The 24,653-nt window shown below is 40.0% G+C and overlaps 1 protein-coding gene across 12 annotated transcripts in view; it reads left to right on the top strand.

Annotated features, from left to right (window-relative positions):
- Window positions 1-24,653, top strand: part of DLG2 (discs large MAGUK scaffold protein 2) — a 1,047,967-nt gene that overhangs the window by 139,260 nt on the left and 884,054 nt on the right. For all 12 annotated transcript variants that reach the window (XM_071798683.1, XM_071798777.1, XM_071799041.1 and 9 more), the window contains one exon: window positions 20,977-21,075. In XM_071798683.1, coding sequence (XP_071654784.1) covers window positions 20,977-21,075 — 99 coding nt within the window. The remainder of the gene's footprint in view (window positions 1-20,976; window positions 21,076-24,653) is intronic.

A 24,653-nucleotide genomic window follows, 5' to 3' on the forward strand; every position in this document is an offset into this window, starting at 1 on the left:
TACATAGGGCTAACTCCAAACTTTGCTCATCTTATGAAAATGGCATTCTGGTTTAAAGCAAAACAATAGAAAACTGTTCCTCAGAAACTGAAATAACCGTTTCAAGCCAGGGTGCTGCCAACCAGAGTCCAGGGTATCTTCATTTTCAAATTTGCCTTCTATCCATAAATGTCATCAGTTTAATGGGTGTGCAAAGTATTTAGTCCCTTTAAAAATCATACCTATACATGTTTTAAGGGTCCAAATGGACTAGAAGTGTAGGATTTTCTTTTGGTTTTTTTTTTTTTTTTTGACAGCAGAACATACTATTGGCAGTCACGAGCCAGAACTGATTAACACATGCTGAATGTACAGCTGCTGTACAAATTCAATGGAGTATTTTGTTTCCTATGAGAAATTGCCCCATGAAACTGCAACTGGATAATCTAATACATCACATAAATTCTTATTCATGTTGCATGCCTTGTGGGAACTGATGGCTTTGCATTTTCCTTTTGCATCCTCAATTAGATGTCCCAAATGTGGAAAGAAAAACCTCCCCTCTTTCATGCGATGTTTGTCTGCAATAAAAGCAAATCATTCAGTCCAGAGGCCATCCCTCTTTCATGCCTTCCACTCAAAACCTTTCTTGGATGCCTGTATGTTAATTTTATATATATATATATATATTTAATATTTTTTATATATATTTTTTGTTCCATCTCAATTGTTGATAAAAATGAAAGCAGCTTTCACTGTCCAAGTCAGGTAGTCTATGACCCTCCTTTGTATTGATGTATTTGCTTTTCCAAAAGTGTAGACTTTCAGATAACAGAAAAGTTTTTAGGTTGTACAAAATTGCCATTACAGAGATGGTTGGCTTCTAAACTCTCTCGCCTGGCATCTGTGATCACCATGGTGGTTTGGAACAAACTGTTGGTAGATTTTACAGCATACTGGGACTGGATCTTCATCAATTAAGAGAAACGAGAGAGTTGCAACTCATCCTATAATCTCCCACTTTTCTCAGGGGGTGCCTCAGAAGAGAGACGTTTCCCAAACTCAAACCATAATTTTGAATGGGTTTTGCAAAAGCAAGTGAGAACTCAGGGGAATGTATTAGCTCACCATGTATGCCAGAACCACTTGCTTCCAAATTATTAATGTGAATGGCCCCACATAACACCCCATGACTACAAAAAAATGTTAGGACTCAGTGATAATTGCTGCTTTGTTTTTCTTTTCCTCCCTTGTTTCTTTATTTGCATACTTCTAGTTAAACTCTGTGCTGTTCAAGTATTGACCCTGAAATGTAATTGGTACATATTTTCATCGATGCATGTTCTAATGGCCTTATGCATTTAAACCCTGCGTCCTTGGTTTTTATTCCACTGTTAACAGTTTTGTTGGTCATTAGAATGATAAGTGATATTAATGTTTCCAGATGCAAAATGCAATATTACCTATCATCATCTTATGATTGCATTTCACCCTGCACAGAAACTAAATATATGTGGTAATGTATCTGGCAGAGCTGTAAATATCATAGACCAAAATAATTTCAGTGGGTGGGTGTTAGTGAATAAGGAAGAAAGAATATATGAATTTTTGCGTGTATATGTATGTGTATGTATCCCTGTTGTTTTCCCTCCTGTAAATTCAACTTGACAAAATCAACTTAAATTGGTGGATAGTTTCAAAATCAGTGAAACTCTTTGGGGCACGTCCACTATTCACCAAAAGTGTTTATTGGACTCTGCTTGTGAAGACTTATTTCTTTAATATATTCATACAGCAAGCAGGGAATGTGACATATCAGGTGAAAAGAAATATGAAAAAGTGCAACATGTTAGTCATGATGTAGGAACTCTAGAATATAGTTCTGAAGAAGACCTGAAAAAATTCAAGTTGTCCATTCTCTTGCCCTAGGGCAGATCAGCTGTATTTGACCTGTTCCTGACATATGTCTAATTTGTTCTTTAAAACGTCCCACGGTGTCAGCAGAGTCAGCAACTTCTCTAGGTAACTTATTCCCTCACTGATAGAAAGTCTTTCCTGGACTGGAGTTTCTCTAACTGCAATTAGAACCCACTAGTTTTGGCTCAATTTGCATTAGGAATGGAGAACAGTTTATTCACCCCTGTTCTAAAAAACACTTAAATGTGTTTAAGTAATCATATATAATAACAGGAGCTTCCAACTTCTCTGTCTTCCTTTTTCTCACTCTTTTAAAATAACCTTTGTGACCCGCTCTTCCTCAGCAGTGTTGTCATTTCAGGTAATATGCACATTTAACAATAAATGCTGGGTCCTAATGAAAAAATCATTTTTTGAGGGGAAGAAAATATTTAGTGTCTTAAACTCTTCTCAAAGGAGCCATACTTAGAGGTATGAAATATTTTAGTTCTGAAAACAAAAAGCCTTGTGTCGTTGTGGAAGGCAGTCTTGACAGCACAATCACTATATGTCTCTCTATATATCCCTGTCTCTCCATATATAGATATAAAAAATCCTGGAAACTACTCCGCAAGATTTGTTTATTAATGGAAGTACTAACTCAGGATTTGGGAACTGCAGGATTTAACCCCTTGCTGTTCTGAAGGGCTGTATGTGAGGTTTGAGAGGAGGACTGAAGAACTGAGTCACAGGGAAATGGAAATTATACTGTCTGAGGTATCCCATCATGTCTGGATATCAAAGACCATATCTTGTGGAGCACTGCATAGGAAGAAATGAATGTCCAGGACTAAGGTCCACAAAAATCAGAACACACTTGTAATAACATTCCAAAAATGGGGCAAGATGTCATTCCCTTAAAATCTGCCTCGTTGAGATGTTGGTACCTTATCCCAATTAAGGTTCAGAATCATGATCTCTTTTCTGTAAATCATAGCTAGACTTCTCTTGCAACATACATAAAGGCACTGCTGATACAATTTTCCTTCTGAAGAAGCTATTTAGTTAGGGCATTTCCCAAGGATGAGGAAATCCATATTCAGGTCCCCTCTTGACCAGAGAGGAGCCGATAGTGCTTCTCTTCTAACCCATGAGAGTTCACTATGCATTATGCTGGCAGGTATTATTTTGCTGTTCCTTGTTGGGGTGTTGCCAATTTGTGTTGAAGAATTAAATATTTATTAGGGCAGAGTGCTGACAGATGACTCTACTGCATAGACTTCATAATTACTACTACTATGATGAGTATTAAAGTATAGCACATTTTGTCTTCTTTGACATATCCAAAGGTGGAATCCTCCCTCCCCAGCAAGTGCCCAGACATCAGTGTCGAAGAGTCAGAGATGCAAAGCCCTCCTTCTTGTTTACTCTCGACTCTTCTTGACCTTCTTGTTGTCACTACATGTGGTCTATTCAGATCTGGAATGCAGAGAATTCAACAGAAAAAGATTGAGAATCCCACTCCAAATGCCTACTATGCTAGGCACAGTTGCAGGAGCCAGAACGCGGGGACAGACATTTTAGTGGAACCTGCTGTGATAGGACAAGGGGTAATGATTTTAAATTAAAAGCAGGGAGATTCAGGTTAGACGTGAGGAAGAAATTTTTTACACTGAGGGTGGTGAGAGCCTGTCCCAGGTTGCCCAGAGAGGTGGTGGATGCCCCATCCCTGGAGACATCCCAGGCCAGGCTGGATGGTGCTCCGAGCAACCTGATGTGGGTGAAGATGTCCCTGTTCATGGCAGGGAATTGGATTAGATGAGCTTTGAAGGTCCCTTCCAACCCAAACCATTCTGTGACTCTGTGATTGTAACTAGCAGGATGCTGCATTCAGCAGGAGGGTTAGTGATACAAAGGGGAGGAAGTGTGTTTGGAAATCACCTAACTGACCAGGTTGAGAATGTATGCCAGGAACACGTAGCTTACACATGCTGGCAGTGCTTGGGCATTGAGCTGAAGCAGTCCAGACAAGATCATTTGGGGAACAAACAAATGCCAGGTAGCTACCTTGAGAACATGGCTGTGGGGAGCTGACACTACAAAGATACCGTGCCTCTGGTGGTCTGAGGATCTCAACTACTTTTAAGCTGAGTCATTTCAAGTCACAGTAATAAATCACCCATGTTGGCTTAAACCCAACAACAATTATCTTGCCCATGTTGTCTGGAACCTGGCTTCCAGCAGCGCCCAGGAGCAGATGCTCAGGGAAGAGTAAGAAAAGGGCAACCTTGTATAACGGGTGCCTTGGCTGTTTTGCAAGTCTCATCTTAATTTGTTTGGACTAGAAGCACAGAAAGTGCTCAGTGCTGGGAAAATCAGCATTACCTTATTTTATAAACATTCAGCATGGCATTCACTGCAGCTACCATGCTGACTGGGGATGTGCCCAATCTGCTGCTGAAAATCATGAAGACAAGGTTTGTTTGTAATTTTCCCTCTGCCAAAGAGCTTCATTACTTCTTTGGACCCAGCTTCATAAGACCAGCACTCACAGCTTGAAAGCGTTTTCTTGAAATTAGGGCTACTAAATTGGCCCTGTTGGAGAGCGAAGACTGATTTCTTTTCACCCCTAGGAAACGTGAGATAGGGATTCAGCTGGAAGTGGTTTAAAATTCAGATCTTCCATTGCTCAGAAGAGTGTTCTTGCCCTATTTGGTTCCAGATAAAGCTGGGGAAAGGTACTTTGCAATTGTGCAGTTGAGCTGGTTGGGTTGCTGGAGCCTGAGGGTGCAGGTCTGAACCCAGATCCTCAACTTAGCAAATGGTCACTTGCCCAGGACAAAGAATTCTTCCCCCCCTGGGCTCTCTGCATAGTGTTAAACAGTCACCAGATAAAGGATGCCTTTCACTTAAATGTTGTGTAGATAGATACAATTAAAACTGTGAGATGCTCAGAAAATACAATAATGGAGAACATAAAAGTACCTAGGTGTAGGTATCCATCTGGTAAAACAAAAATTGAATTGCTCTTTAGCTATGACGACAGTAAGACTGCTTGGAGCTACAGGCTTGTGCTCAGCTCCAGACACTTCTTAAAAGACATAAATTTACCCTTGTTTTAATCTTTGTTTTCATTAATTTGGCCTCCATTGCTACTCATTTCTGGTCAGCAGTGTTTTGACCTTTATTCAGATGGAAAATTGAGGTGAAGGAAAAGAACACTCTGCTGTTGTGCCTCTGTATAAATCTGGTAGCTAAAGGTCTGTTTGTCCCTGTTCATAGCATGGAAAGACTATTTACTTATAGGGCATATGGTGCAGATACTTTCAGCATATTCAACAAGAATAATTTGCAATTACTGTGCAAGTTTGGTCATCACACACCGATCTCACATGCGCAATCTACATTCAGCGCAGTGTGATATTATTGCTTTGAGATGGTCCCCAAAGATTCCAGTTCTTCATTTAAATCGTATTGTTTCATGCATTTCTTATGTTTAGAGGCTCATTTTGCAAAGACAGTCAATTGCAGCGTGCAAAATGAACCCTCCTATTTCTGCTTGCTTCAGGAATATCTGCTATCGTTGTACCCAGCTATTACAAACATTGTAATTACTTCTCTGTCCTTTAAGTGCTGGCTTGTTAGAAGTTCCAGTAGTAAACCGCTTACTTAAAAATCTTCTGCCTGAAGCAATTATCAAACCATTAATCTGTTTCACGCTAACAGCTTGTCTAAAAAAATGTGGACCTGCAAGACACTTGTGTAAGTGCATATAAAAGTTCAGTCTTTTCCCTGGGTTTTTCTTTGTTTTCTTTCTTTGTAGCTGGTACAATTTAATTTGTATGGCTTGGTTTACTCCCAGGAGCCGAATCTGAATCTGTTCAAGTGATTATACTTAATATGCAAGAGTCATTAGGTATGATCAACTGTAATGTTTCATTAGAAGGGTTCAAACCATTCAGTTTTATGTGTCTGTTTCTTCACTAGATTTAGCTCCTGCAGTATACATTTGTCTGACTAAATGCAGTTTGTGTCCGTGGGTTGATCTTGTACCAGAGCCAATTCCCATGTAATTCTATTTGGCACTAAGTTCTCCTCCAAGAAGGCAGCAGTCTTTTTAAGGGGTATGGTATAGGTGACATCTTGGTTTATGTTTTGCTACAGTCATGTCCCTTTTGCACCCAAGGATGTGTAACAGCCATAACTAGATAATTGTTTAACGACAATGCGAAAGCTTGGCTTCATGGGGTTTTTTTAATGCAGTAATTTTGCTATTTTATTTTCTCTGCATTAATAAAGCATGCTTTACTTGCAGAGGTTATTTTGTACACTTGCTTTCTCAGATGCTTGGACTAATGTTAAGAAATCGGTAGCTGCAAAGTCGCTGTGTTATTAAAAAACCTTATTTTTGACTAGCTGTAGCTAAATGTCTTACCCATACTGGGTATCCATGCTGGGTCTCTATTTATAAATTTGTTATTTGTTCTGGAGCTTGTCAATAAGTCGAGTGCCAGCACGTCTGTTAAATGTCACTTCAGACTCGCTTCTGAGTGTATTTTAGTGTGGTCAGGCCAATGTTTCCATTTTAAAGTATGAGGTTGTACGCATACGGAACAGTGTAACCCATGGGCAGAAGTGCTCTGGAGTGCGGCGTTCTGACCTCCACATCCCAAATACCTACAGGAGAGTTTTCTGATGAAGTTGTGATGCTGAGAGTAGGGCAACATGGGTGTCGTGCAGCTCTCTAAACAGACAATTTCCATCCCCTTGGGCGAGTCTTGGAACTAGACATCATTCAGTTTTTGCCATCTCCTCATGTCCGCATAGACACAATCTGAATCTGAATCTGTTCAAGTGATTATACTTAATATGCAAGAGTCATTAGGTATGATCAACTGTAATGTTTCATTAGAAGGGTTCAAACCATTCAGTTTTATGTGTCTGTTTCTTCACTAGATTTAGCTCCTGCAGTATACATTTGTCTGACTAAATGCAGTTTGTGTCCGTGGGTTGATCTTGTACCAGAGCCTTCGTTGTGTGTCCTTCGTTGCCTCTCACTTTTTTCTTCTTAATATCGGCATCGCATTGGTGTGCCTTGCTTGAGAGTTTAGAGCATTCACTAGAATGGTAGTCCTTTCCGAGAGGGAGATTTCATTTAGTTTAATAATTGTTTATTTCATGTAATAATTGCTTATTTAGTTTAATAGTTATTTTCTACTGACATTGGTGGGAGGGGAAACAGAACCATGATCTCTGAATTAAACAAACTGAACCAGATCAGCCGTGATGAACAAGTCACATCCACTACAGCACGTTTGTGTTTATTTTTTTTCCACATTTATATAATATGCCTATCAAACAACCTCTAGGCAGTTTTCTGATCTGGGATTTGTTATTACATCTGCAAACGACTGGGAGCCGGCCTGAACAGCTGCTAGGGACCAGAAATTATAATTTCCCCCAATTAAAATGTGCCTGAATATTAACCAGCATAGAGAATTAACCAAACTTTTAATTAAACAATGGGTCTCTCTTGTGATAAGCATTGAGGCCAGACTATTGTGATACACTTCTGTGTATCAAGGTCAAAAAATGATAGATCTAGTAGTTAAAGATACTATGAAAATATCACTTAACGGAAAGATCTTGCAATTTTAACATATTTTTTCTAAAATAATTTTTCTAAAACATTATATGTTTTAACAAGGGTTGTTGTCATACCAGAGTAGTCTGAAAAAATTGCATACATGAAAATATCAGAATGTTCCAACAGGCTTCTACAATGAGCTAGCAGTTCCTCCAAAGAATATGTGATATAATTTATTGTTTCTAAAAAGATTCTGTGAGGTTACATTTTAACCACCTGCAAAAACAAATAAATCAACTCTTAAATATAGAGTTCTTTGCTCTATAAAACTGTAAGGGTTCTGTAAAACTGATATTCAGGGACAAATGTAGTCTAGTTAAGTTTCACCCTAAAAAATATTTCAGAGCCATTTGTCTCACTTACATGTCTATTAACTCTGATCATTCACCAATCTGAGCAACTAAGCAGGAGAATTCACTGCCCTCCATGTGCAAAGGACACAGGTCTCCATAGAGAGGTTTAAGAGCCCATTATATATCTCTGCAGTCTACCAATACTTCTTTATGAAAAGGCTTCTCAAGAATAAAGAAAGTTATCACCCCAAGATTTCTGGATCATATAAAGATCACCCTGGGAGTGATTTCTTGGATAGGTACATATATTTTTGCTCAGTAAGATAAATATATATGTAAGAGAAAATATCTTTCCTGTTTTATTTCGTTTTTTGTAAACTGGGACAGTTTTTAACAAATAGTAAATACAATCCCAAATGCAACAACTTGGGAAATTAAAGGGAAGCTGTGAACTTGAAAACATAATTGCTCTCCAGGTTTTGTATGTATTATATAGCTACAGATGACATTACTAGAACCACAGGATTTATGCATTTTCAACTTGCACATTTTACATGTTTGACTGTGCTTAACTATCCCTTGTACCACTTTAATCTGTCACAGGCTATAGAGAAAACTACCTCTAGCTTAGAGATGAGACAATTTAGTTCTTATTTGCTATTATAATATTTATGTGGATTATGAATAAAGCATTTGTCTAGATCCATTTACCCACTATATTATTATATCGAGATCGCTTACTCAGCTAATTTCTCTGACCATATTTTCCTCGCTGCTGGAAGCCTCTGTTGACTTTCACCTTTCCACCATACCAACACCACTCAATTTGTCTCGCTGCTAAGGCCTGTCATGGCCTCTTCTCTGCATGTCTTCTCTAGTGACTGACCTCCATGACCGCTTCTTCAGCTCTTCATGATATATTCAGTGAGGAACTCCTTGTTTTGCTACCTCCAGTGTACAGGAGCTCTTCAGAAAGAGCTTTAAAATTGTGTTTTGTCCCAAAGGAGAGGCCAGAGCAAGCATTCCTGATACAATGTTCTCCTCTTGCTGATCAATATTGTCCCATTGTTTGCTCATGTATCTCTAGCTTCTGTCATCTTGAACTGAAATGGACGGTTTGTTGAAGCAGAAACCCCCTATAGTAGCACAAAGGAGATGTAATCTATGGCTGCATATTTGCAACATCACAACTCTGTGATGTGCCTATTACCCTCAAACCCCAGAAACTAGTTTTACTGATGAGTTTTGCAATGGAATTTTTAATATGCCTTCGAATATCTCATGTTTAAGGAGTGTCAGGTTAGCTGAATCTCACAATTTCATCAGCCTGCATAGACCTACACAATGCCGATGGGGAAAAATGTTTGGACCCACTGATGGTTCTCTGTACCTGTGAATGATGTTAGCATTCCAACTTCTGCTTGGCTGATATGTTTGACTTTTCTGTCAAGAACTCAGCCTTGTTACTACACAGTTATAACCCTAATAGTGGTGTTCAGTTCGTTGTTGGAACTACATGTTTATTTGCTGAAAGGACAAACCAAAGTGATGAAGGTTTCTTAGGCTCTTCAGTTCTTTGCATGAGTGTAGGGGAGAGCCTACCTGTTTTTCTGAAATGCTGTGCACTGTCATTATATATATATCCATTTCAGGTAGTCAAGATGTCTCTTTTGGAGAAGAGATAAGGTAAACAGCTGCTGTGCAAGCTGGAAAAAATTTAAATTAGGAGTAATGTTTAGTGGATCTGAAGTCCATGTTCTCAGAAGACTTTTGAAACTCTGTTGGAAACAACAGTGGTAACTATTAATAGAATCACAGAATCATGGAATGTTTGGGATTGGAAGGGATCTCTGGAGATCATCCAGTCCAACCCACCTGCTAAAGCAGGGTCACCAGAGCAGATCACACAGGAAGGTGTCCAGGTGGGTTTGAATGTCTCCAGAGAAGGAGACTCCACAGCCTCTCTGAGCAGCCTGGTCCAGGGCTCTGGCACCTCACAGTAAAGAAGATTCTCCTCATATTAGGATGCAACCTTCTGTGCTTCAGTCTAACCACTAAAACAAATCTGATCTGTGTGATTTGGAATTTGTTAATTACAATGAAAAGAGATTCACTGGGAGATTCCAGGTCATTCATTACGTCAGACTGGTGTCTTCTCTCACACATTGTTTGCTGTTATGGTAGTTTGTAGAAAAAAAAAAAAGATGCAACAAAATAGCCAACTTTGAATCTTCCTAAGGAGTAGGAAGATTCATGACAGTCATATGCCTCCAGTTATGTAATCAGTATTCTTTTTTTGAGATATCTTGTACTTTTTTGCCAGGAAATGCTCCAAGGGTACCCAGTGGTATCTTTGCTAGGTCAGCAGCAAGCCTGTTACTGGAGCTTTCAGTATTCAGGATCTTGACTACACTGTTGTCTGAAACAGACCCATCTTCTACAGTTATGGATGGATTCCTTAATGCTTGTTTCTTAATTCAGTATCACTTGATTTCTTAGTTGGCTTCCTTGCTTTTGTTCCCACCTGGGGAATGTACCTGACACACACACAACTCTTTGTGCTCAGAGTGGACACTTCTGTTAATTCTGAGGATTAAAATGGTCACATATTGCTCTTCACTTGCAATTTGTGATGATCTCCTTACTCTTGGACAAGGACCAAAAAACTCCCTGTATTTATGCTGTGTTCTATGTGGAGCCATCATGGAGAGGGAAGGGCTGATCTGATCTCCTTGCTCAGTGCTGAGCAGAGGGAAGTGCTGCAGCTTTCTGTAAAAACTGTAGTGAACTTGGAAAAACAGGAGACTTTGTGTGCAGCTTCACAGTGTTTTGTTGCAGCCCTGCCAAAAGACAGTGAAGGCTGTGATTGTCTTTGTGAATTGTGACTTGATTGTTCATCACAAATATGTGGAAGAAGATTCTTAGTTAGCCATAGCTACCGGAAACATCACAGGCAGTGTGATGTTTCCAAACTGTGAAATGACGTCGCTGATTGCAGATATTTGTCTTAATAGCAGAAACGGCATTTTTGTTGGTATCCTTTAAGTGCATTATTAGACTTGGCCATCTCTTTTAGGAGCACCTATTTCAACCCTGGTTTACTAAGTACTGCACAAAAAAGTGTCAAGAAGATGATCTTGCTTAACTTCAGCTGTGTTGATAAGCTAGTGAAATGTGAATTTCACTTGGTAGTAATAATGCAACAGGTTGAAAAGCATGGGCTACATATGAAGAAGAGCAGACAGTTGTATGCTGTTGACATTAAAAAACATCAATGTTTTTACGAGGCTTCTGATTACCAACGGAATTGGAATTTGTGCCCCTGCTAATGAGAAGTGAGGTGGTAGAATAGCTAGTACAGAAAGGTGACTGAGGATGTTTCAAGCAATTATTCATCAACAGTGAAATTATTTTCAAAGAAGTTTTTCATCTGGCATTCCCCCAAGCCGATATGTACATCTCTACCCAAGTCAGCCACCTTGATGGTAGATACAACCCAACAAAAAGGAGAAAGACTTATGGAAACTGCCTAGACACATTTCAAATCCATAAAGTAGCAGACAGCTTTAATGTGAGGTGTTGCAGAGTCAGAGACAGTTTTCATGAGACTGAATTTATTGCCTCATCCAGGCTCTCCTTCTGGTAGTGTCATCTGGACCTCGGTGTCAGCGAGCTGTGACAAGGGCACTGTTTCTCAAGGGAAGAAATACCAGCCTCAGCTGGCAGCTCTGGAGGATGCCTGGTCCCTATAGGAAACCAAGGGGGACATGCATGAACCATATGGACTATGTAAGGTAGCATGTGTGGCAGGAGCATTACATGGACCAGGAGGCTTCCTCCCTACCACCCATGCCATCTCCTGGTAAATGAGGCATTCGCTCCTTTTTTCATGATGCAGTTGACAGGGATGTTTATTTAATGCACTTATGTCTGCCCTTACACTTCTGTGCTTCTCCAACCGCAAGCTCACAGAAGCCGAAAATCAGTGTGAAGCATTTGTAATGCTCTGTAGGAGAGAAGCTGAATGAAGAGAGATGGCACTGTGTTTTGCCGAAGGTTTTGTTTAGCTGCAGTATTTTTGCATGTCAGCACGAGTATATATGATTGTGCAGCTCAGCAGCCGCGACTTAGCGAGGCAGCCTGCCACTGCAATGACAGCCGTGGCTTACTTCCCCTCCCTATGGCTCTAGCTGAAACAAATATTCTTCTATAGCATGGTTTAGGATGCTTCAAGCAAAACACTCTCGAGAAGTAAAAGTCTTTACAATATTCTCCAGGGTTTTGATTTTTTTCCCCTTTGTCTTTAATACTGGCTTTATAACCTTGCTCTAGTGTAAAACACCTTTGGTCTTCCTAAGTACCGCTTTATGACATATCAACCCTGTTCTCAAAACAGGACTGGTTTTATTACTGCTATTGAGTAGACTGACTTAAATTCACCATTTCTGGCAAGAAAAGGCACAAAATTGCATCTCAAGTGAAATGTGGGTAGTTTCCTCCTCTGTAATTTCTCTGGAGGTGTGTGTAAATAGGAAGAGACTGTGTGGGCCAGTGGTGGAGGCAGGAGGCTGGATTCTATTCTTGGATTTGCTATGGACCTGCAGTGCATCATGAGATAAACCACAGTGCAGTCACATTATCTGAACGACTTGTTATTTAAATGTATTTCCTACAAGGTTATCGTGCAGTACTGAACACTGGGTGTTTATCCTATTTGGAGTTGTTATAATTCTATTTTATATTTTTATATATATACGTATATTTAACTAGCATAATACATATAATTTTTATAATGAAGAATGGCATGATCAGAAACAAAAAGTGAAACGATGTTTGTCATAGTAAAAATATAGTGCTGGAGCTTGTCCTAAACTGTGTGTGGTCATACATGTGCACACTCTAGTTCTCCTGAGGACTAAGAGGGTTACAGCCCTCTAAAAGCAATTGTCACAGCTCTCCTGACTGAAGTAGAGGATATTATAGTTAGCAGTAAATGAAGAGCTGCCCTGAAAGGCCAAGGTAATCCACAGGAGCCATTGCACTAGTTCTTTTCCATCAAAAACTCTAACCTTGCATTCATACATGCCCTATTATCTCTAATCTGAGGTCAGTCCATGCCAGCTGTATGGAAGAATGGTTGCCAAGCAGTTCCTCATCTTGCACCATAATGTAATTATTATTCATTAATACAATCTCTCTTATTATGGTTGTTACAGGGAACCGGATAGAAATGCAACATCAGCAGTTAGGTAATTGCAATTTAATTGAAATCGGTCCATTTGTGGGGGTGCAGAGCTGGCAAAGGTGAACGGGCAACAGCAGAGCAGGCCCTGCTGTGCTGCACAGCCAGCAGGAGGTGGGGAGGAGAAAGGCCACCCTCATCCTCTCGGTTCCTACCATCATGATACCACTTGATTGTCTTGATTTATAAGATTTGAGCCAGGTCCGTGGAGGCTCTGAGAGTTCAGGAATCAGTTCTGCTCCTGGATAAAAGTGAAGTCCAGCTCATCACATGCTACATCATGAAATGTGGAAGCTCCTCTGTTGTATCCTTCTGGCCCGGAGAGCACTGCAGGGATTTACTTACAGGTTTTGCATCTCTGCAGCTGTGTTTGCTGCCACTGCTGCCTCAAATCTACTATAGCTACACACCTTTCTGAAGAGTCTAGTGCTTATTTAATTTATTTCAGGTTTTCAGGGGAAAATACACCAACTGGGGGATGTTACTGTGTAGGTCTCCTGTTAAGTTCTTGACCTCAAGCCATATGACTGGTGTCCTAAGGGGGACCACTGAAGTAGCAATTTGAGCTAAAGGGCTATACATATCCTTGGGATTTCTGGCAAACCCAGCTCTGAGCCCTAGACCTGGTAGTGAAGTTCGCTGTGCTGTGAACATCTTTGGAGGGAAAGTATATTGATTTCAAGCATAACTAAATGTGAAAAGAACAATTAAAAATATTGTGTTATTGTAGAAACCAAAGCAGTTGGTGTTTTTTGGTTGCTTAAAAAAAAAAAAAAGCTGCACTAATGCAATAAAAAATGACACGAGAGAATAAATGTATCAAGTTGTTATGGCAACTGAAATATGTAGGTTGAAATTTATGTATCCAGAACTTCTATGTAAGTAAAATAAACATTATCCTTGCTAATTAAAATATCATGCAAATATTATTTAATTTAAAATCATTAGTCGTGTTTTCTCTTACAATTAATGACTTAATTTCTGTTTCCAAGTCTTTGCGTTTGCTTCCAGCTGTGATCCGCTTGGATTTTCAGGGCTAGATTGTGATTTCACTAATAGGAGCTTAAATGTGGATGGACTCCACTGAAGATAATGAATAAAATGTATGCAGATGGGCACAACTGGAATCAAACCATGTGCTTTACCATGTTATTCTCACTGCAGCTGACCTTCCTGCTTGGAGGGGCTCTTGGCGGGTGTCATTGCTCCATGCTTGAAGGGACCCCCCTGCAGCAGCAGCTCCTATCGTCCCCCCAGCTTGACACGGTGCACATGGAGCTCATTCCAGAGCCTGGTTCTGCATACAGCCTGCCCTCTTGAGCTCTAAATTCAGCTTCTGAGATGTTGTATGATAGCCAATTCTAAATGAGCATTCATTAATTATGTTCAGCCTTTTAATTTCTCTAGTCCTTTTCCTCCAGCCTTCAGGAGAATTCAGTAATAGCTTCTCCTTTATTTGAAAGAAATAGATCTTTAATATCCCAAATCACCCTTTATATTTCATCTTCTTTATGGCCAGCCAAGTGCAGACTGATGGCTGAAAGGTAAGGAAGGGGGACAATGGGTGCCAGGATCTCACTGAATCCCAGTGAGCTGAGGGAAATGCATTTATTTGTTTAAAGTTTCCAGCTCATTCATTCTCATGTTCAGAGGCATCTGAATTTGCCCTACAGTGTTCGGTAACACTATTGCTGAGAATGTTTTGGAAAATAGCCTATCAGGGTAAGAACTCAGCCGCACATAAGTTAATTGTCTCAGTTGTTTATGCGGATCACTGCCTGGCATGGAGCTGCAGCAACGGTGGGTCTGAAAACTGTAACTGATCTGTCCAGTCTCATGCTTTGAGTCTCATTCTCATTCAGCTGCACTGTGCATCATTTATCTCTTCATCCTTGCAGCAGGATTCATCTTTGGAATGCTCTTTTTGCTCAGTTTTCCTCTTTACCACATGCAGCGGGTCAGCACATCCTTCCAGCCACCAGCATGAAACATCACACCTGGCTTGGTCCACCACTGTGTGACCTTAGTGACACTCTGTTCGCTGGAAAAGGAGACACACAGGTGCCTTGGTTTGAACCCCAGCTTGAAAATCAAGCTCTGTGGGAGTGACAATGGAGATGGAGCCTGGATCAGCAGGATGAAGCTCTTGGGTGTGTTTTTGGTTGGTCACAAGGCTTGAATTTGTGGAGACCACTGTCTCCAGCCAGCTTTGACTGACCTGTCTGGGAGGAGAAAAGCTGAAGCATGAGCTGTTGTCTCCTTCCTGCCTAAATTTCCCACCTGGAAAATCAGTTATCTTGACCAGAGTCACAGTGCAATGGGATAATTGTGATATAGATAATCAGGAACACCAGGTCTGACTGCAGGCTTTATGTTAGCCCAGCCAAAGCGGCTACTGAGAAGCCAGCAACTTGAACAACAGATCTTAGATGAGTGGTCAATTTTGTACGGGGGACGGGCAGATGCAAAGTTCGCTGGTGACGCTCTGACATCCAGAAACATGCTCAGAGCAAGATTTGCTCTCAGGAGGGTGGGGCGGCATTAAATCAGATCCTGACCTTTCTGAAACGCAAGCCTGCAGCCACATAATTGTTCCTGAGCTGTAACACTCTTTAAGTCTGTCGTAAAATCATCCGAAAGGTTGAATGCATATTAGCTAAAGCAGAATCATAAAAATCCCAGGGTAAAATAAATGTTATTGTGATATTTATGCTCACTTCCAATACAATAACTTTTAAAAAAAATTCAAACACTTGTGGTGCAATTTGTACAGTAGAATCTATGCCCAAATGTATGTTTTTCTTTTATCCATTCACATTTACTGGTCCTATTGGGAAGACTGGTGCAGAAGGGACTGCAGTAACGTTCTTACAGGGTTTGACCGTGAGATCTTGTACCAATCTGCAACATCGTCCTGACTTGAGGCAGCTGCAGAGACTGAGCTAATGTGATGTGGTTTAGAGCAAATCTTGATGTCTTCAAACAACAGAGAAACCTTAACATATAAATAGAAACAAAATCCTTTCTGAGGACTAAATAATTTGACTGGGGATACTGAACCATACTTTTCTAAAGGGCTTTAGAAACACTTAATTAGGCACCTTTGCTTTCTAAAGGATTTTTTTGGAGAAGAAGGGAGCTCTGCTGTATTATTTATGGACTGAAATTTAGGTTCAGCTTAGGCAAATGAAACCCTGATGGACTTCTGAGGGATTGTATTTCTGATTTTAGTTTCTAGCATGGCCTGCTCTGAGATTGTCTGAGTTTTCAGTCATCTGTGATATCATTGGAAGTTAATTCCTGCCAAAATTCTGCTGAATGACATTTCTTACTGTAATAAGGACTATAAGAAGCATAGAAATAGGACTAGCAAGGTACAGAAAAAGGAAAGCACATCTTACGGTCTCTAGGTATTTTTGTCTGTATGGCATCACAGGAAAAAACTCTTCAAGTCTCCAATGACACTTTGTCTCCCACAAACTATCCAAGATGTGCAACTTGTACAAGATTGTCAGCAGCAGGAGCCGAAACTGAGATGCTCACAAATCATTTAGGAGAACTATCAGCTCTGCCTACCTACAGCAAAAAGGTGCAGCCCTTGGTGGATGGATCACGGGCACAGAAGGCGTTCTTGCTGTTGCTGGCATGTTGCAAAGGATGAACTTGACTTGCGTCCAGTTTTAGTTCACACATGGCTTGAGCGGGCTTGGCTGAACCCTGGCACTGAGGTGTGCTGCTGGCTTTGCTCGTATCAGCATCCTGCTGAGCATCTCGGTTCAGCTAGGTTGCTTCCTACTCCAGCATAGCTGCTAAATGAATTAATTTACATCAAAGTCCTGTAAAACGGATAATTCCAGCATATGTCATGTTGCATTTTGCTTTTCCCCCCTGTAGCTTTTATAAATATTCTAATGATTTTAAAAAATGCTTAGTTTTGAAAAAGTTAATTAAATAAAAGCAGTATTTCTCAGAACTATACATTCCTTGGAGCACTTGGTTATCAAGATGATAGATTTCCTGTCAGATATTGGCATCAAAAAGTTAATAGATGAGATTTGTTTGTTTGTTTGTTTTGTTTTGTTTTGTTTTTAATAGCTTTCCTCACTTGATATGAATCACTTGGGGCAAACTGGCATTTATCTACAGGCTCTCATGGAGCTGGAACAGAGCTACCGATTCTTGATAAAAAATGCCAAAAGACGTCTCGGATCAGCTTCTGTTTTGAATGTCTCTAAAAGCAGTGTTCCCTGCGCTGCTGACTGTAGGAGAAGGTGCATTGGCTCTCTGAACCCTAAGGCAGTTGCAGATTTATTTAGGCTCATGGGCTGTAGCTCCCTCACACTCCCACCGGAGCTCCGGGTGCCTTTGCACAGCTGATCAGCATTTTCTAGACATGAAGTGGTACATGTACCCCAGAAAATATCCTGTACAGGTGCGTGTGTAGATAAACTCAAAATCCTGAGAGCAACGTACAAGAGCATGAAAATACAGAATAATGTTTGCATGTGTGTTTCTTATTTTGTTATATCTTTTATATTCCCAATGTTGGGAATGCAACTTGTGGATGGTTACAAGTACCTCCTATTGATATATTAGGTACAAATTCTGGAGCCATACAAAAGACTGGAGATTTCATCCACTGTTACAGAATTTAGCTGCTACAGGAAGACCTCTTGTAGGAACTCTTGGAAATCCCATATGTCATAATTGCCTGTGAGGGCAGATAATTCTTTTGGCTGGTTGCTGGCCCAGACATGAACTGGAACATGCTGCCTGCTGAAAGTGGAACCAGTTACGAGTCTTTCCTAATTCATAATGGTGTACTTTGGCAAAAAATACCCAAAAACCACCAGCAAGAATGTTCTTGGTGTTTGACTGTGACATTTGTGCATGTCCTAATAAGCTACAGGGAAGATGTGATATAAGCACAGAAAAGCTTTGCTGAGTGCTGTTAAAATTAGATAAAATTAACGAGGCAGCTAATGTGATTACTATTTTATTAATAAACATTTAAATAATGCCGTAAGTTTGCACAATGAGAGAGACATTGCCCTGAAGAGATTACAGTCTAAATAGTCCCTGTTAATTATAATCTAAATAGATTAGCATTAATTATACACAAATTTGGAAGATTGCTTTTGGTGTGATCTATGATTCTCATGGTTACTACTCATGTGAGCAAAGTTACCGTATGAAGTTTTAATTTGCTTTTGCAACATTTGCTTGTAAAATCTGTTCTCTTTTTCTGACCAACTTGAAGGGACTAAGTTAATATTTTCTTTTGTGAAGAGGAAGATAAAGTTACTTGAGTTGCCAGCCTTCTAGATACAGGGGTCTGATAGAAAGTTTAGGCTTCTCTCCGTGGTTTTAATTCAAGCTTGAAATCAATATTTCCAGAACCTCCTACAAGGAGGTACAAACATGGTTCACGTGCTCCGCTGCATTCATACTGTGTCACCCTGGGGCTGCCCATTCTGCTTTGCATGGTGACCTGCACGGTTCAGGAATAATGAGGTGTTGCTAAAACTCTTATTTTGGATCAGCAGGCAGCTTTTGGATATTAAGTGTACCAATAATTTTAGACAGTGCAGGCTTTTGGTTAGCCTCTAAAGGGAGGATTGTATGTAATCAAGAATAAGAAAAGTCTTAGATCCAAGAATGCTAGTTTTTAATAAATCTGTCACAACACACAGCAAATATCCTTTTTGCCTCTTGTGTTATGCAGTCCAATTTATTTCATAAGACAAAGTTCAATGATTATTGGTTTTCAGATGGATTGCTAATGTATACTTCGTTCAAATTTGGGAACCGTATATTATTCTCCTAATGCTTATTGAACCTTAATATGCTGGAACAGAGAGATGTTCCAGATTTATTACAATTACTCTTGAGCTGTTTGTACATTCTCCTAATGTACTTGGTTTACTGCTCTTCAAAATTAATCTGTGACCCATTTCCCTAAGGAAAACAATTGAAACATTTCATGGCATCTTGTGACTTTGTTTTATATTCTTTCAAAATATCGGAGTCAGCTAATGGTGAAAAATTTGAGGAAAAAAAAATCTGAAATATAAACAAACTGAAGTTGTTCCTTATCCAGTTTTGCAGCTGCACTCATTTGATAAATGCTACCATACAATCCGTAGTTTCTACTGAAAATTGTCTAACCCCTTTTGAGAAGCTGCAGAAGCTAAGACCCTTTGGGATCCAGCAGAGTTTAGTCTTGATGATTAGAGCAAATAATATATTGATTTTTTTACTTTATCTTGTTGCCTGTAAATAATAACAGTGGAAAACACTTAGGTATTCAAAGAAAGCAAAGATTAAATGACTTTTTTTAATGCATCCTTGTAAAACCAATTTTCCCCTCCTGAAAGAAACACTTGGGGAGTTGCTTGGATTTTCTGTAGGCTCTGAGACAGGATACAAGGCCTGGGTTCAGTTCCTTGCTCTCCTGCTTAATTTTGGCCTGATTGCCTTGCTCTCCCTTCCAGATTCCAAATAGAGGATATTCAACACCCTTCGGTGATAAGAAACCAGGGGGAGGAATGTGTGTTCGCCACGATGGCCGGCGTGTTAGAGAATTTAAACCTTTAGAGATGACACGCATGCAGTCCTGTGTGCAGCGCCATGTCGTGCTGAGCTGCTGGGCCTGATCCAGCATTTAAACACATTTTTTAACTGGAGCACAAGATTAACGCCACTGGCCCCAGTGAAGTTAAAAGCACGTGCCTAAGTAGTTGGCTGGACTGGGTCCAGTGTTCAGTCTTTTGCTGGATGGAGCCCTAAATAAACAGTGTAGTATCAGAGGAGAAAACATTTGCACATGTGGATGTGATTTGGCTGTTTCTGTGGCACTGGTTTGTTGTTTTCTAAGTTGTGCTGGCAATGGTTTGGCTGTTTAAAATGCTAACAGTTTCTTGCCTGTTGCGTTAAAATTGACTGCACTCCTAGCGAACAGGCTAAAAAAGGATGGGTCTAAATCACTCACAGAATCTGTGATGCTGAGTGACGACAGATACAAGACACTGTGCTCTGTTTGAGTTCACTCTGCTTTCCTGTTTGTGCTCTTGCAAAGTGCCCAGAAATTTTCTGAGGTCTGAGCTAGTGGCAGTCATCATGTTTCATGTGAAAGCTAACTCTTCAAGCACATTTTTGCAGGGCGGAGCATTGTAAACAGAGATTTCATTTATAGTATTTATTGTCTTAATACAAAATTTACAGTAATACATTAGATTTCCAGAAGGAAAACTGAAAAAACAAATACAGCCTTTTACCATGTCTTCTATTAAAGATATTATTTGAAAAAGATACTGGTTTATGGGGGTTTTCTGTGAGCAGTGTAAGATTAAAATCTACATAAATGAAGGAAAGGTAACAAAAAAAGCATTTGAATTTAGAAGATTTGCAACTATGGCTACTACACAAGCATGAAACCTTTTAAAAAATATGTCGCTTCAGAGAATGTCATGAATTCAGAATGTGAGAACAAACCAGGTAATTCATTTTGTGCTGTAAGGAGATCTATTCCTGCAACTGCTCCAGATGAGAACCCCATTACCACCCATGGGCCTTTTTGGCAAGGCATTGATTTCCTTCCTTATCTCCATGTTCTGATGCTGAGAGCTGCAGATCACCTTGCATGCCTTCTGAAGTTAGCTAGAGGTGATGATAAGCATCATCTTATAGATTTAGCCTATTGAGACTTTCACAGGCTTCCATGAGAGTGGCTATGAGATTAAACCCAGCAATTTTTGCATGACAAAACACCGAGGTGAAAATCTTATGTATGAACCACCTGATGTTTACCTAAATTCAGGCTACCCTTTTGTATGTGCATGCTAATCTTTACTTTTAAGTGTGATAGAATTATAGTGCACACCTCAGCTACCTTATTTGATTATTTTTTCCCTCTTTAGTCTGCACCTTCCAATGGATCAGAAGGATCTCGACGATGTGGTGAACACAATAAGGAGAAACAGACTTTTGAAAATTATGTGGTAGACATGAAGACAAAGGTATGGTCTACTCTTTCATGATGGAGAATGAAATTCTTATTCAGTTGAGTTTTGCTGGAGGTGAAATATGTAGAATATACTGAATTTTAGCTTCTGCAGTAATTTTTTTTTCTGTTTAATGGCTGTATGTACATTACCACATTCATAGAGGCTTATGGCTGCAATTTATTGCTGTATGTTAGCAGCTCTGTGCATTTTATGCTGTCCTAGGCAGGATTTATTTTTTATTTTTATGTAAAAATGTTAATATCGGTGATGGTTCTACAGGATCGCTGATCTCAACATGTTTTCGTTTTAGTGTCCAAGGTGTTGCACAGTTAGTGAATTTTATTCAAGGTGTTTTCAGTCTCTTAATGTGTGCTGTAGTTTATTTTTGGCCTGTAGTCGGTATGGGAGAATATGAATGTCAGCAAAGTGATGATTTTTGTGTGGGCAGTCTAATGATACCTGCCATAAAACTCCACTGAATAATGCACGAAGCAATGTGACTTATGGCTGTGGTGAGGGGGTATGTTACACCTCTCTTTGTAACAGTCCTGCTGCTTGCAATGGTGAAGTTATAAGTGTTTCATTATAATATCTCAATTATTTTCATAGGTTCACAACTTGGCTGGAAAAATTCTCTTGGGTTTAGAGATTATTACGGAGAGTTTTTGCCTTGAAGTCATTGTGTATTTTTTCTTTTCTAAGTGAAAGAAAATTATGAAGTTTTCTTTTAAAGTTAGCAAGATGGAAACATGATGAAAAGAAAACAGACATTAATTGAGTTGGCGTGCTTATGTGATACCTTGTAGACTTCAGTAAGGTCATTTCTAACAGTGGAAACTTGCAGATTATTTCTCTTGTCTAAGGCTTTTTCATGGGCTTTGTTTGAATTTCTAGTTCGATTTCTCTGTTAACTTTTCAAGATCTAAAGAGCTAATTGTCTCGCATGACTTTCTGAGTTTCTTGTGTTACTGTGTTCCCAGTTGATTGGAAAAACTTTTGTACCCTATAGGACCACGGTGCCACTTGAGGGTTGAAATACAAGAACATGTATATTCACTGAAATTTGTCCCTATATTTATGGAAGAAATTATTTCCCCAAAGCAAGGAATTATCCAAAGCTTGATATATGCACTAAATACTTTGTGTGAGGGGGTTATAGAAATCATGGGATGTAATGATTCTTAGCCCAATTTCACAGTATCATTTCCAGTATGAATACTCAACTGAAAAATGTACCATCTTCCCTACTTAGATTGATACTGTGAACTCCTGGGCTCAGCGTTTCTCCCCCAGCAACTCTACATACTGCATTTTCGCACTGTTAGTAGCTCTCCAGCACAAAACATACATGAGCGTAAACTCCAAAAATCTGCAATTCTGTTGCCAAACTCTAAGACATTCAGAGCTGTGAGTGGTATCTTCTTTGATTCTCAGTACCGTGGAATGGCAGATAGCAGATATTTTGTTTTCGTTTCCTGGAACTTGTGGTTTAGCGTGTCGGTTTGTTTGAAAGAGTCATTTTGTCTGATTTCTTTTTCAAGCGACGGTGTCAGTGGCACGCTGCTATGACAGTGACACATAGCTATTTAGGACTGGCTACATGTTTAAACATATGCACCAGAGCTTTCCAGTTGCTGATGATCAATGAGTTGTTAGATTTACTTCCCCAAGCAGAATGCTCAGGAATGAAAATGAACTCTTCATTCACCATGGATCTTGAAAGCTGAGAGCCACTTCAGGACATATTGCCCTTGAGTACCGCGTGTTTCTGTTGCAGAGCATCCCAGCCCGTGTAAACTCAATGGAGCATTTGTAACTGAAGCACTTCTGCTTCATTCTGAACAAAAGACTTGTGGGAAGCAAGAGAAAACAATTATGGCTTTGTATGGGAAAGTATAGATAGATAAAACATTAGGCGTAAGATTTAAATTAATGAAGGCTGCAGATCTTTCAAAAGACGAGCTTCTCCAAGGCTCTTCAGAACTGTCGAATGGCTCAAGGACCTTTACCTGTCCTCTGCTCTACACCTTGCAATTGTGAATGTGTGTTTCCTACAACCCTACAAGCCATAATCTGCTCCCAGCTTGCCTTACCATCTTCTCACAGGTCCCTAAGATGGTGATGATACTAAAGAGGTTGCATGGTCTCCATCTTTGGAGATTTTCAAGACCAGACTGGATAACACCGTGAATAACCTGATCAGACCTCACTGCTGAACCTATTTTGAGTGGGGTGTTGGAATTAAGACCTCCTCAGATCCTTTCCTTTGTCACTTATCCTGCTATCCTTTGATTACATTGACTCCTGAAGAGGAAGGGAGGCAACCATCCTGCTGTCCCACTGAGCACCCCAAGAGGCAAATGATGCACTACCAGGTGCAGCAGTGAAAGGCCAGGTATTACAATAAGGCCCTCAGAAAACAAGTCCTGCAAAGTGCATGATGTCTATTAAAACAAAACCCACACAAAAATAGCTTTTTCCTTGCTTTTGAGTGCTGGGGTTAAAGTGATGTGAGCTCCCAGGTACTGAATAAAAGGGTTGTATGTTGGGTGTGTGCTTGGGGCAGAAAGAGAGGGGATCCCCTCCACAACTGTGGAGCAGAAAACGAACCTTTATGTGGCTCTTGAGCCTGGGACCATGGTGGCCACTTGGATGCAGAGTCTTTGTGATGAAGGAGTGGAGCTGCCTGTTCAGTCTTCACTGCTCTCTGCACTCATTATACCATCTTCTTATTTTTTATTTTTATTTTTATTTTTTTTTTTAATTTTTTTTTAGAAAGCTACCAGTCAGAGAAATTGGTGGGGTCTTCAACACTGGTTGTGCTAAACAGCAATCAAATTTGCCGTGCACAGGAGAAGGGGAATGGTTGTTATATTATAGCTTCTGCCTGAGACTCTGGTGGGCCTGAGGCCAGTGGCAAAGCTGCTGCCGCTGGGCCTGCTGCAGTCAGGAGGTGCAGAATTGCTAATTTGTTAATTTTTAAATTAACACCAGCACTCATGGGCTTCTGGTTCTGTCTGGGAACAGCATTAAAATTCTTAGCAGCTAAAGCATACAGAACTTCACACCTTCTGAAATTTGTATTAACTTCTCTTCCTGGCTGAAGCAGGATTTATTCTGACATTTCATCTGTAATATAGCCCCTAACTACATATGCATGATCTGCAAGGTTATTAGTTTCTCATTTTTTGTTTTCCGTGTGGCACAAAATAGTCCTAAAAAAGAGGCTGTCTCATGAGATTTTCCCTTCCAGCATAGAACTACTCAGATAACTTGTATCTTGGTGTTAACCTACTTACTAACCAATTGTGAGGCACAGCAGCCTAGCTGGAACTGGGCTCAAGTGGTATAAATGAGCTCTGACCATAGAGACGTAACTTCATGACTACATCAATTGCTCTCCTGGAAGAGACGTAACCAGGGAAGTATTTATTTGTAGCTTGTTTGGGTGCAATATAGGATCTGAAAAGAAGAAAGAGAATTTAGCCCCATGTGAAAGACTGGCAATTTAATACCATCAATAAGTGCTCCATAGTATGGAATTTAAGATACGTTAGATGTAAATAAACCTCTCTCCACATTTGTAAGAT

The sequence above is a fragment of the Patagioenas fasciata genome, chromosome 1 (genome assembly GCF_037038585.1).
Source record: "Patagioenas fasciata isolate bPatFas1 chromosome 1, bPatFas1.hap1, whole genome shotgun sequence".
NCBI classification, from domain to species: domain Eukaryota; kingdom Metazoa; phylum Chordata; class Aves; order Columbiformes; family Columbidae; genus Patagioenas; species Patagioenas fasciata.